Source organism: Anastrepha obliqua, chromosome 4 (genome assembly GCF_027943255.1).
Source record: "Anastrepha obliqua isolate idAnaObli1 chromosome 4, idAnaObli1_1.0, whole genome shotgun sequence".
Taxonomy (NCBI): Eukaryota; Metazoa; Arthropoda; class Insecta; order Diptera; family Tephritidae; genus Anastrepha; species Anastrepha obliqua.
Genome location: NC_072895.1, coordinates 73220707 through 73234286, shown reverse-complemented (window position 1 = coordinate 73234286; position 13580 = coordinate 73220707). Strand labels below are relative to the sequence as shown.

Here is a 13580-nt window from a genome sequence, read left to right as displayed (position 1 = left end):
TGAGTACTTTTTCGAGTATGCAAAAATTTAATTCTTCTTCTTCTAGCTCTCTAAACGCAATGTGATTATAAAGATATTACGCACCTCAAAAAGTTTAATAAGCAGATTTGTGCCAACAAGAGCACATAAATAACCAACAAAAGTCCAAGCTTAATATACCAACAACAACAAAGCTTACTAAACTCAACAAATGAATACTCGGTTTGAACAAAAAAAGAAAATGCAGCGAAGTAGAAAGTCTACGGCGACAGCTGAGTAGCCTGAAAAGCAATTATGAGTAGCCAAAGTCAAAGTAAACAAATCACGTTTATATATACACTCAAATACATTTACATGCGTGTGTATGTTCAGAGTGCAAGGGAACTTTGCAGAGGAGTAAAATGTTCATTGCGTTTCAAAAAACACAAGCGATAGTATAAAAATGGTCAGAGGCTGGCTCCGGGTATTAGTATAGGTATTTGCGTGGGCCTGTGTGTGAATACACAAAAAAGGAAATACAAAGTTTACCTCAAGTAAACAGAATAAAAATGACAGATTGAATTCTGCTCTAGTGGGAGCATACTTTGGGCCAGTTGGCATCGCTCTGTTACAAATAGTTGCACAGTGGAGCAATTGGTAATATCAAAGTTATTGTAAAGTGAAGAAAGTTTAAGGATATTAGATTCTTCTTTAAAATATTCTTTAGATCCGCTATAAAATTCTCTCGCTCTCTTTTATTATTACCAAAAATTAACGATTGCCTGGAAAAATAATTTTTTCCCTCCAAATGTTGTAAAGACGTCCCAAGAATAATAGCCAAATGGAATTATTGATAAGAAGTATGCGAACTGCTGTTCAGAGTGCCTTTGCATAGTCAAGCGCCATCACCTGCTAAACTTTTCAGCAGGTGCACACCGCAATCCTACGTTAAATTTGACCCTATTTCATAACAAAACTGTAAAATAAAAACCATTAGTTTTGGCTTTCAAGACGTGAATAACTGCACATAACAAAAACAAAATTACCAAAAATGGCTTAATGTTTCGCCCTCTAAAAGGGAATCTATTTGATGCTTTGAAAAATGTTAACAATTTAAAATCCCAGTCTCTTATAATGGGATTGATCTTACTTTAGTGTTTTCTACAGCAATCACCTCCTGCATTGCAGGTGAAGGTGGCACTGAAAATGCGCATTCCTGACAAAGACTTGTGCATTGGTAAAATCTTGTTTTTCAGAGGTTAACCTTCATTGTTGTCATAACACCACAACTGCGCACCATAAGGCAATACCGGTCCATTGTATGTTTCTTCATATAAAATTAATTTATTACATTTGTTTAGGTTGAATTTCTATTCGATCAACCAGGTCAATTTTGCTACTTCTAAGTAGAGCTCGTTTCTTTTTATCTTTATCTGCTCTTTTCACTGTAGTTTTTCTTTTTTGGCTGTGAAATTCACTTGAATCGACTATGGAATTGATTGAAATTGTAAATAAATTATTTTCGCATATGCTCGTACACTGTATTACGTTTTATCAGAAACTATAGCCTACAGACTGCGTGGTACCAAAGTAAGTCTCATCCTAAAACTCCTTATCAGTACGACAAACTATTATCAACATCTACCATAGAACCAAAAAAAAATCATAATATTAGAAATATCCTATCACCCAGCTACAGTATATGAGGCAATGAACGACCAAGTTTGCTTGCACTGATCCTATCATTTCTCATAAAAAATTTAATAAATAGTGCTTTGAAAATAATAAATAATTATTATATTCAACAAATCCGAGCATTAATAGGAGCAGCCGGTGTGGCCGAATAGGTGCACAGGCTTGACGCCTCGGGTAGGAAATGTCAAAAAAAGTTATTTCTAATGGCGATCGCTCCTCGACAAGGAACGGCAAATCGCCAAGTATATTTCTGTCATGAAAAAGCTTCTCATTCGCCGTTCGGAGTTGGCTTAAAACTGTAGGTCCCTTTATTTGTGGGAAACATCAAGATGCACACCACAAATAGGAGGAGCAGCTCGGCCAAACACCTTCTTCTTCTTTTGTTTTACAGATTTAAAGGATCTTATTTCCAATACACTTAGCATATACAGTGCAACTTTGTACATTTTTACCTGCACCTTTTGAAAGGGACCATCCGAATTTCCACAGAAAGATGTAGCAGATTTCTGCGTCATTTGCCAATTCGGAGTAATCTCTTTGAAAATAATAAACACAAACTAATTAAGCCCAACGCGTAGTCTGAGTGATGTACAGATAATTTTTGCTTTGCCGCTAGGCCAAGAAAGACAGGAGTTTGTATCGTAGGAGTAGTAGTCTTGTTGATGGAAAATCGGGCCCACCAATGTGTCAAAAGTGCTGGTATGAGACTTAAAACATTAGCATAAGGTTCAGATTTGTTCATTATGGCCGCAATTTGTTTTACAAGAGGCATATAGTAAAGTGGTTTGATACGTTTGTCCCTTATTAAGGTTACCAGCGTTTTGGTAAGATTGATATGCACTAGACGACTATTGGATCGGGAATGATCATAAAGCGAGTTCCATCGAAAATCTCTTATATCCGTTACTCTAGTTAGCTTGTGTGAGCTTGATGACATATTTAATTAAATAGAGAAATGTAACTCAAGTTTGCGACAGTAAAGATATTGGCTAATATATTGATCTAATGGGGGCATCTTTTCCTGGCGTACGTATCAATATCAGTTCAGGAAATTGAGGCGAATCGATTAATCAAAGATACAGATTAGCAAGAAGATGATTTTTCTTGTCAAATGGTTTCAGGGCAGCGTGAAAAGAAAAAATCTATAACTACAGGCATGTTCACATTTACATTGTGCTCCCATATTTTTGTACCAGAAATTTTTATCTGTACCACTATGCGGAAAATTTATTTGCACTGTGTGCCCAGCTGACGGCCACACCCATACACCTGCCTGCCAACGCGTTAGCCACTTAGCTGGGTTTTTTTGTCCGCATTTTTTTCTCCCTCCCCTACTCTTTTTCTTTCTTATACACTCTGTTTGCTGTTGGACGCTACCAATTTGGTTGGGTGCAAATTCAAAGTAAACACTCAAATATGTAAACAACGTCGCCCTTCATTGAATAGCAGATAAGTGTGCGGTCATTGTGCAAATGCTGTGTAGCCTTTGTCCTAGTTATTGTTATTGCTGCTGTTGTTATTGTTGGTTAGATGTAGCATTGGATTCAGCTGCTGAAGAGAAGTCCTCTTTCAGACTCTTTCAGAGTTGTGGGCTTTACACTCAATTTGCTGATGGCCTGCTGAAGGCGATTTTTTTTGTTGGGCATAACATTTTCTCTATACACATACACATGCACACATGCTTGCAGAATAGCTGACTGAATGAAGCAAAAAGATGCCGCGCCAGCGCTTTTACAACTGTTGTTGTAGTTGTGCTAGTTTGATTTGCATTGTAAACCTTGAGCTATGGAAAATATCAAAATAATATATTATAAAAAAGGATTATGTTTAACAAAGTACATAAAAGGGAAATCAAACAAGGTGGTAGTGGAAAATGGAAAAATGTAATTTTTAAATGTAAATATAAATTTCTCAATTTCGCAATTTCTTTGTTTGAGTACTCAAGCTATTTCTGATATTTTATCACTTTATCAATTTTTGTTTTTTAATTTCTTTCAGTCGCGAAGTCGCCGCATTGCGTGAGGGTCACCTAAGTGGCAACAAGGAGCGTCTCACTGTTGAGTGGTTGCAACAATCTATCGCCGAGATACGAAAACAACTCGTGGAGTTGCAAGAACTTGGCAGCGATACCAGCAAGAGTATTAGTCATCGCACACAAGGCTACGAGGACTTAGCTACGATACGGAATGATTTTGCACAACTTAAATTGGAGGTGGCCGCCCTTAGGGAGCGTCAGCAGCAAAATGAAGTATTTATAGGGGAGTTACGTGAGGAATCACTACAGCAGGAGGAAGACTACAAGCGTTTGCTATTGCGTGCTGCAGAGTCACCAGCCAATGTCAAGGGAATGCAACCGAAGTCAGAATTGGTGTCAGGGAAGCAGCAGCAGCAGTCGAGTGAAATCGATGCGGAAAATAATGAGGTGAGTGAAATGCGAACGCTCGCGTTGCATGCAAATGAGCTTGATTATGTGAAAAATACTTAAAGATATTTTTTTAAATATATATTTGCTGTTAAATTGTCAATGAGAGAGTAGTTAAGCTAGCTATAAATAAACTCTCAAGCACTATTCATCTAGAATAATCAAAAAGGCGGCCGCCGTAGCCGAATGGGTTGGTGCGTGACTACCATTCGGAATTTACAGAGAGAACGTTGGTTCGTTGGTGAAACACCAAAATTAAGAAAAAGTTTTTCCAATGGCGGTCGCCCCTCGGCAGGCAATGGCAAACCTCCGAGTGTATTTCTGCCATGAAAAAAGATCTTCATAAAAATATCTGCCGTTCGGAGTCGGCTTGAAACTGTAGGTCCCTCCATTTGCGGAACAACATCAAGACACACACCACAAATAGGAGTAGGAGCTCGGCCAAAGACCCAAAAATGGTGTACGCGCCAATTATATACATGTATATATGTTCTCAATATCAGCTATGTAGTTAACGGTGTAGTATTTTTTATTCATTTCAACTTTAAATGTTTAAAGTTTATAGAAATATATGTATGAAAAAGCACGCTGAACTCGGCAACTTGAGAATATGCAAATGTCAACAAATTCATTAAGGCTAAAAATTCATTTCACTGTCTCTTTGGAATGCAAATTCAAATGGCTTTTGAAACAAATTATTTGAATGACAGTAGAGTCGCTTCAAAATTGAATAGTAATGCTTGAAATTAGTGCTTTAATAAAGTTTATTTATTGCTTTGCTGGAGCAGTCAGATGGGACAATGGGAAGCACAGGAATTTAAAATATTTCAAAATTTAACATTCAGAATTTTTTTTTTGCATTTCTGACTGTAAAAGTTCTAAAAATGAACAGGGAAAAGAGTCTAGATTACTTCAAACACAAATGACTATAAAAAAAGTTATAATAACGGCTTCTTCTGATTTATTGATAAGTAGAAGTCCATAGTGAAAAGTATAAGTTCCACCCTAATCTTTTTCTATTTCGATCGGCATTCTATTTATTTATCCCCAGTGTTATTGTTACCTATATTAGAACGAACTTCATATGCAAGTGAAATTATGGATTTTATATGTTAACGCTGCCTACTCTGTTTTTCATTTTTCACGATAACTTTTATTGTCGCAATAATATAGTATGTAATTTTCATAAAATAAGCAAAGCGCAGTGCGTGATTACCTTTCAGAATTCGGAGAACGTTGGTTCGAATCTCCGTGAAACACCAAAATGAATAAAAAGCTTTTTCTAATAGCCCCTTTCCATGCAATGGCAAACTTCCGAGTGTATTTCTGCCATGAAAAAGCTCCTCATCTTGTAGGTTCCTCCATTTGTGAAACAACTTCAATACGTATACCACAAATAGGAAGAGGAGCTCGGCCAAATACCCAAAAAGGCTGTAATAAGCTTTTATATCTAAGACTTTCTTGCCAACTCATATAAAATATTGAAAAGGGAGGAAAAGCACAAGAGAGAAACCGACAGCAACTTTTGGGAAAAGCTTACAATAGAGTCGATTAAAATGGTGCACGTGCACCTCGGCTATGCTTAATAACTATCGTAATATCTGGATTTGGGAACTCGTATCTTCTGGCGCTTCTTTCTCGCCTTGTTCTGCCTGGTCATCTGATGTCAAGGCGTATTCATGTTCTGGTTTTAGTGGCTCAATCACTCGATATTACCGCAGTTGCTAATCGGTTTGCGTTTTGCTACAATATCAAACAACTCTTTACTCTCTTCGCCAGCATACTCTTTTTAGCCTATATTGGGTCCCGGGATACCGTGAAAGAAATGAGAGAGCATACGAATATGCGGGGAAGGGGTATAAGATGGAATTCGTGGAATCAAATCGAAACAGAAACTCCTCTGAAATTCCTGGTCTCTAAAAGAGAAGATAACTAAAGCACTATCTAAAAACAAGTGGTCTGATCGCACATTAGCCCAATGAACGAGAATTATTGAGACTCTCTTCTCACGGGAATGTGGATCGGTCACTGGACTATTAGTTATATAACTGCTAGATTCGCAGAACTTCCTGAACTATGAACTTGGAAAAGTGCGTTTCACATTTCAGAATGATAAGGTGGTTTCATTGGAAAGGTGATTGAATACGACAATTGATTAGAATGGTTTAGGGGGTATATTGGCAGATTTTCTTCTTAATTTTAGAATGCACATTTTTACTAAATATTTTCTTTTTACATTGCGTACTTATCAATAATTAGCCGGAGCCCGCGGTTTTGCTTGCGTATCAGATAAAATACTTACTATATTTCACACTTACAAACAAATTTCTAAAATCGATAGCACTTTTCGTTGAATGCAGCATCGAAAAGGTTATATACATATTATATATTATAAGGCAATTCTAATATTTCTAAATTAAACAATAAATGGCAGCGCTACTCAAAAACATGTTTTTTAATTAAAACATTCTTAATTATAATTCGCGTGGTACCCGCAATTCTTTCAAATTAGAAAGCGCCGCAATTTAAAAATATTATGAAGGTACCTTTATCCTTACCAATTTCTCAACTTAACAACAACCCAACTAAAAATATGTTGCAACAGCCAAAAATATTGTATTTTATTCAGCTAGTTTAACACTTTCATTTGATACCTACACTTTTACCTTAATATTGAACTGACATTTGTAATAAGTGGTTCCTTTTACAATAAAACCAGGTAGCAATGCTTTCGAAAAAATTGTTTTTGAATAAATCTTCTTTAAAAGTATTTGCAGCATGTGTCCATTTTTTTAAGAAATTACTTTTATTCAATACGAACACCTTCTAAAATGTGTTAAAAAAATAAAACCAGCTAAACCCCACGGGTCTTCCAACGATTTAAAATATGCTAAAATCGAATCAGCGAGTGATGCTCCTTCGTTCTTATGGTGTATCGGAAACATAACGAGCATTTTTACAGAAAACATAATTTTCATGGTTACATACATATATGGCAAATCAAGAAGTCTGCTGAGACTCACTTCATAAGACTTCTGCCCAAGATAAATAGTACCTTTCTTTGAACTTCCGTTAGATGATTAAGATAAACATACTTTACGTCATTGCTCACTAATATGAGAACTAACTGTTTACTGTTGTTGTAGTTTTAAAACTGTAATATCAGGTTAAAATGTCTCTTGAGCGTTTTTAAGCAAATGAGGAGCGTCATTACGTACACATTCTCATATGCTTCAGTTACTATGTATCATACATATGTATGTCCTTGGGCATGTATAATAACCCAACTTTCATTAAGGGGTTATACACAGTTGGAATTTTCAAGAAATCGATTTTTGTCTTTTTTTCTTAATGTACATATATTTAAGAATGCACACAGAAAATTTAATATCGTTCCGGTGAATATTTTCGAAGTTACACGTAAATTTTAAAAGGCCTTTCAGAATGCTTGAAAGTACAAGACCGGAGTGGCAGCGCTTACTTGGAACTGTAAACGCGTTTTTCTCAAAATGGTGTTTTCAAAGCCGGTGATCAACATTACGCGAAAACAGCTAAACCGATTAGTCTCAAATTTTAACACGAGCTTCTTAAATATACTTTTTATTAATTAATCGAAATTTTTGTCTCACCGATAAATATTTTTTTATAAACAATTTAAGGTCGAAATTTTGCTCAAAAATCTATTTTTTTAAGAAACCGCCATTTTGTCAAAAAAATATATTATTATTGATTATTCCTTCGATTAATTACTACATTTAACATTTCTTTGACGAAATCTGTTTGGTTTTTTTAGGGTAGTCTGGTAACTTACACGTTTTTGAGGCCATATTTGGGGCATTTTTTGGAAGGGAAAATAAAATTCAATCGGTTTGATTTTCTGATATGTTATTAAAGGTATCAGAAGGTGTACAAAAAAATTTTTTTTTTTTTTAATGTTTTGATACTATTTTTGTACACTGCAGCAAGCGTAAAAAAAAAAGAGGTACAGTGGCTGGCCGACGTGATTTCGTCACTTGTGGTCATCTGAAACAGAAAAAACAAATTGCTTATTAATCAGTGTGCTTGTCGTTCTGGCGGGTAGTAAGATCCAATGATTTTGACAAAAAATAACAAAATGGCGGACTTCGTAAGAATTTGCCTTTTTTAAAGTGGAAATCGGACTAAAAAATTGAAAGTTAGGGACGAAATAAATTAAATCTACTACCCGCCAGAACTATTGATGTGTAGAAAAACATATCTAAATTTCAGCTGAATCCGTTAGATAGAAAATTTATTTTCACGACGGCCATCCGGAAAAACGTTGTTTTGAGAAAAACGCGTTTAAAGTTTTAGCAATTGAGCCGCACAAGTACGAGCCGCTCTCATGTATGGAGATCAGCTGTAGCTCCTTTCCAAATAAATATTTTTAGTTAAAATACAAGTAAAAGATAACATAATATGTGTAGAAATTTTTAGATCAATAAATTTAAAAGTTTTCTCAAAAAAAGTTCTGGAAAATTAGATTTTTTCGGACTTCTAAGTGTATATAACCTCTTAATATTGAGTCCCAAGTACTTTGGCATTGATTAGAGGAAAGCATAACTCGAAGGAAAGCAGCTGAGTTTTTTAATTCTGTGCAACACATAAAAATATAAACATAAACTCAAATTGAAAAAAGCACATCTAGGTGACTCACGTGCATTTATAAAATCACTCATACATTCATATGTGGTTTCTACAACCTGCTTGCACACATTACATTTCCCTACATACCTTTATATCTCCACACGCTCACATATTTATTAGAAATGTTAGCAAATTGAAGTTTAATAAAATTAATTCAGTCGACGGTTAACAGCTCCCCAATGTACCGCTAAATTATACATTTTTTCGGATAGTTGAACAGCACAAATGTGCGAATTAGCGTGTAGCACTCAACTAAACTGAACACATAAGTACGTGTAGGTGTCATGGCACACATAAATACATACATAGGTAGTAGTGAGTGAAAGTATGCCAGTGCGATAGAGCACCGACTAGAATACTATAATATATTCAACGCTGTGGCTTGCAAACCACTCGGCGCATTGAATTGATTGGCAGATTGTTGAATTGTTGAATACGTTTAGTTAGTTGCTGGTAACGTAAGCCATTTTGACGATCCACGCTCATGAGCGTGGCAAGTAAGTGACTTGACTATTTGCCTGACTAGCGCTTTGGGGGCTTCACTTAATGGTTATTAGGGAATTAGTGATAGAATAAAACATAGATTAGCGCATGCCAGTGAGTTGTGAGAGTAGCGGGAGCAATTACTTGTATGCGGCTTCAACACACCATGTGCTAATATGTACTTGTATTATGCAGTAGTTATGTACTTGCCTGTGTACAAATTTATGCATTTAGATAGATTTTATCAATACAAATTATATTTGTTTGCATAAGTGTTTAAATTAGTGTACATATTTCAAGAATAGGAAGATATTTATTGTTCTTGAATAGACTGTAGGATTTCTCAGCTTTAATATTTATTAATATTACTATGAGGAGCCCTCCTTCTGTACATTTTTATTTTAATATTAATAGAATACAAGTTTGCAGGCGATTTTCTTAACTAATCTCTGAAAAAGCAATACACTTGATTATATGGATGAACACATTTGCTCACTTGTTTTCTCCAAACCTCATTAGAACGTAAAGTATGCGTTAAGTTTATAATTCACGGCTGTGCAGCCACTCTTTACAGCCAAACGGAATCTCGAAACCTTTTTATTATATGTGACCTGGTCTAAGAAAAGGTACCTTACGTGCGAAAACAAGTTTTCGAGTAAACAGCAGTTAAAGTTTAACCTTCTAAAAAGCCTTGTAACTTTTTTAAATATTAATATTTTTCAATCCGGTTGGCTTATTTTCTTCAGCATAGATCACAGTATGAATAAAATCACAGAAGCAGTGCAAAACATTTTTTTTATATGTAAATAAATAAGAAAAAGTTAATGGAAATCGCAGAAATCGTTTTAAAAAATAAGTTAGCTTTTGTACCGATATCCATGCCAAAAAAAACTTATAAGACCCGGTGACAAAAATTTTTTGAAGTAATGAATACGATTCTGGTGTCAAATTTGAAAAATTTTAATTGGCAATAACTATAAATAAGTGACACATGTTTGTAAAGGTTTTTAAAGCCTTCTGGTTTATCTCTGGAGCGTCGGTGGTATATTTATCGGAATATTCGCAGCTTAGTTTCAGATATAAGTAAAGCAGATATTGTGGCTCCATTACCAAAACAGCAATTGGTATCGAAGAAATCTGAAGCTACGACATCAAAAAAGGTTTTAGTTTTTAAATAGAATCAGTTTTTTTTGTACTTGTACTATTCTTTCTCTTCACTCTGAAAACCCTTTTAATATACTTGTCAAAAAATCAAAGACCCTAAAAATCCCCGACTAAAAAATTTCAAACGAATCTGATGAATTTTGAGTTTCGAAAACCATATTGGATCCATCATTTAGAATCTTTTAAATTTGATATTGGATTCGCAATTAGATTTTTTTATATCTCACAACAGATTCGTAATAAGCGACCTCCAAAACTCCCGAGTGAAAAGTTTCAAGTGGATCTGATGAATTGCACAAATTATTGTCTTCGTTATTCTAATTTGTATCATGACAAAAAAATCAGTCTTTTCTTTTTCTTTTTTTTTACTTTTAACAAACTTTTAAACAAATTATAACTTTCTGGTTTTCACCATTTTAAAGAGCCTTTCACACACTAGTCGAATCAACAAAAAAGTGAAAAATGATTTTTTTGACACGTAAGGTACCTTTTCATAGACCAGGTCACATATATATTATATGTAGTGTAGTTGTGTACCATAAACGAGTGGGTGGGGTTTTTAGGTATTTGATTTTTGGTTAAATGCTGCCGTCAAGTCAAAAAGAGAAGAAAAAATATGAAAAAAAAAGAAAATACAACTCAGTGGACATATATTTTTCACATTTACTTTGCCAGCTAATTCTCGTTTATCCCATTTAGTGGCACACTGCGAACTCACCCAGAAACAGCAATTTTTCTTTTCGTTTTAAAGTTTTAATAGTATTATAATAGAAATCGATTTAAGAAGTTGATTGATGCAAAGATCCAATTGGTTAGGTAATTCTTGATATGTTGTTTAAAATTGTATTTGATCATTTTTTAGCATATTTTTCACATATATACGCCTATTTTATAAGTTTAGCTAAATTAGGTCTGAAACAGTCTTCCAGAAATTTGCTTCAAAATACCATATGTACACAAAGCGAAGAATTCTGTGCGTAGTCTTTAGCGTACATATATTTAGGAACTTTATTTCGTCCTGATATAAGAATTTCCAGTAAAATACGATTTATTTATAAACATTATTTTGTACTTGTAACTATAGCGTTCATAGTGAAGCTTCAGAATATTTTGTAGAACATTTTAATCCTTAGCTGTCAACAAAAACGGTCAAGAACCCTTATTCATGAAACCGTTCAAAACCCAAATTTGAATAGTCGGTAGAGTATTAAAATACTATCCGGAAAACTTTATTAGGCAAAATCTTCATGTTACCAACTTAAAAATATCCAAAGAAGCTAAACTAACACTACTTTCAGTACCCATAACAAAAAACCGGACAAGGACTGAAAGTACACTCCCAAACTTTCCTTGTAGTTTTTTTATTTTATGTTGTGTATTTTATGTTAGATGAAAGTTCGAACTGATTTCGGTTGTTGCACAGTATTTCTTAAGACATCAGGAAGACTAATGTACACCTGACCTCTAATCACAGTGTTTCAATATTCTAGCCAAATCGAACTTTTCCTTTATTGCATAAAATTCTTTAGAGTTCACATTTCAAAAAAATTAACGTGCTCTGGTCAACACTTTTCTTTTCAGTTTCTATAAATTTGCTTTAAAACCATCATTTCACATCCAGTTATTGCACCACAGCAGCTGTTATTCTGCACGACCCTATTTCTGCAATCCACTCACTCCTGCCACTTGATTTCGCTCCCAATAGCAGCAGAAGTATATTATCATAGCACTTCATCAATTGCTTGCACGGAAGTTTATCGAAAGAGGGAGAATGTTGTGTGTATATACATATACATGCACATATTATGTATATGGCAGCTGTATAACTTTTAGTTATTGTTGCCGAGTTTTCAATAAACTTTGCGTTAACCCACTCAAGGTACTCGACATTTGCTTTCACTTCAATCCCTGCTTTTGCATTCACTACTTTTTGCTACACTTTACTTTAACACGCTCAGTAAACTTGATTCAAGCTTTTCAATGAAATCGTTGTTTAGTGAAAGACGCGCTCTGCCACCACCAAGGATGCTTTTCGAAAGGATTGCTGCAACTGCTGCAACAAGCACGCGCACAATTACTGTTGTCGGAAAAATAATTTCATGCTTTTATGTATATATGCGGCTATGTGCGAATATATTTGCTTATTGGACTAGTATCGCTAATATAGAGAATCACTTTTAGCAGGTACATCACCGTTCTGGTTAATGCAATCACTTCTGAGTTATTTGCGCGCTGTAAAACCCTAAGGTATTCTCCTGTAAAATTTATATATCTTCCTTTTGCTTTGAGTATATCCACTATCGCTTCTTTGAAGGGTTGCCATTGTCTACCGGATGTTAAAAAAATATTTATATTATGTGGCTATGAACTTCTACATATGTCTGGAATCGATCTCATACGGCTGATATTTCATGCACAAACACACAAATATGTCTATAGCCACCAACAGTATAGAAAAACTCCTAAATCTATAGTCTATATCCATTAAACCTTTGTGTTTTCATTCTCTACGTTGTGGTATAATTTTGTATATATATTTTTGTCTTTTTCCGCTTTGTTGCATTTTTTTTCGACTTTTAAACTGTTAACTTGTTGTTTGCCATGGCTTCGATACATCCTTGCCACACCCTCATTTGATTGCGATAAAGAAATCATTAGTAATAACAATAGAATTTGATGGGAGCTACTTAGTTGCTGGCACCCGTTCATAGTAAACGCCATTAATGCCTCGGTCAGTCAGCCAGTCAGTCAGTTAGCCAGTAAGTCTGTTAGTGAACTACTCACAGCGTCGATGAGAAGAATGCGGTGGCGTATCCGAAAACGGAGTTATGTTTGGCCTAAATGAAAGGAGTCACGATTTATGTTTTTATTCTTCATCAAGGACAAAAATCATTAAAAGTTTAATGAGTTTTATAACAAAATATGTTTTGAAGGTTTTTAGTTTATGAAGTTTAGTGATAGTAATAGTGAAGGAGATGAAAGACTGAGCTGAGGACTCAATAACGAGGTGCCCAATTTTTTTATTTTGATTCCCAACTTTCATCAAATAACAATAAACTAATAAAGGACGTGATGACCATATAAATATGTTTAAGCCAGAACCGGAGATATATTCATTTAAAGGATGTATGCTTCCGAGTGAGTTTATACGTGATGACTACCATTCGTTTTGATCCGTGTTCGGTGATGATAT

At 34.9% G+C, this 13580-nt stretch overlaps 1 protein-coding gene across 1 annotated transcript in view; it reads left to right on the top strand.

Moving 5' to 3' along the window:
* The window catches only part of LOC129244222 (protein scabrous), a 132298-nt gene that overhangs the window by 38960 nt on the left and 79758 nt on the right, over positions 1 to 13580 (top strand). Inside the window, exon 2 of the mRNA XM_054881836.1 lies at positions 3652 to 4075. Within this exon, the coding sequence (XP_054737811.1) occupies positions 3652 to 4075 (424 nt within the window). The remainder of the gene's footprint in view (positions 1 to 3651; positions 4076 to 13580) is intronic.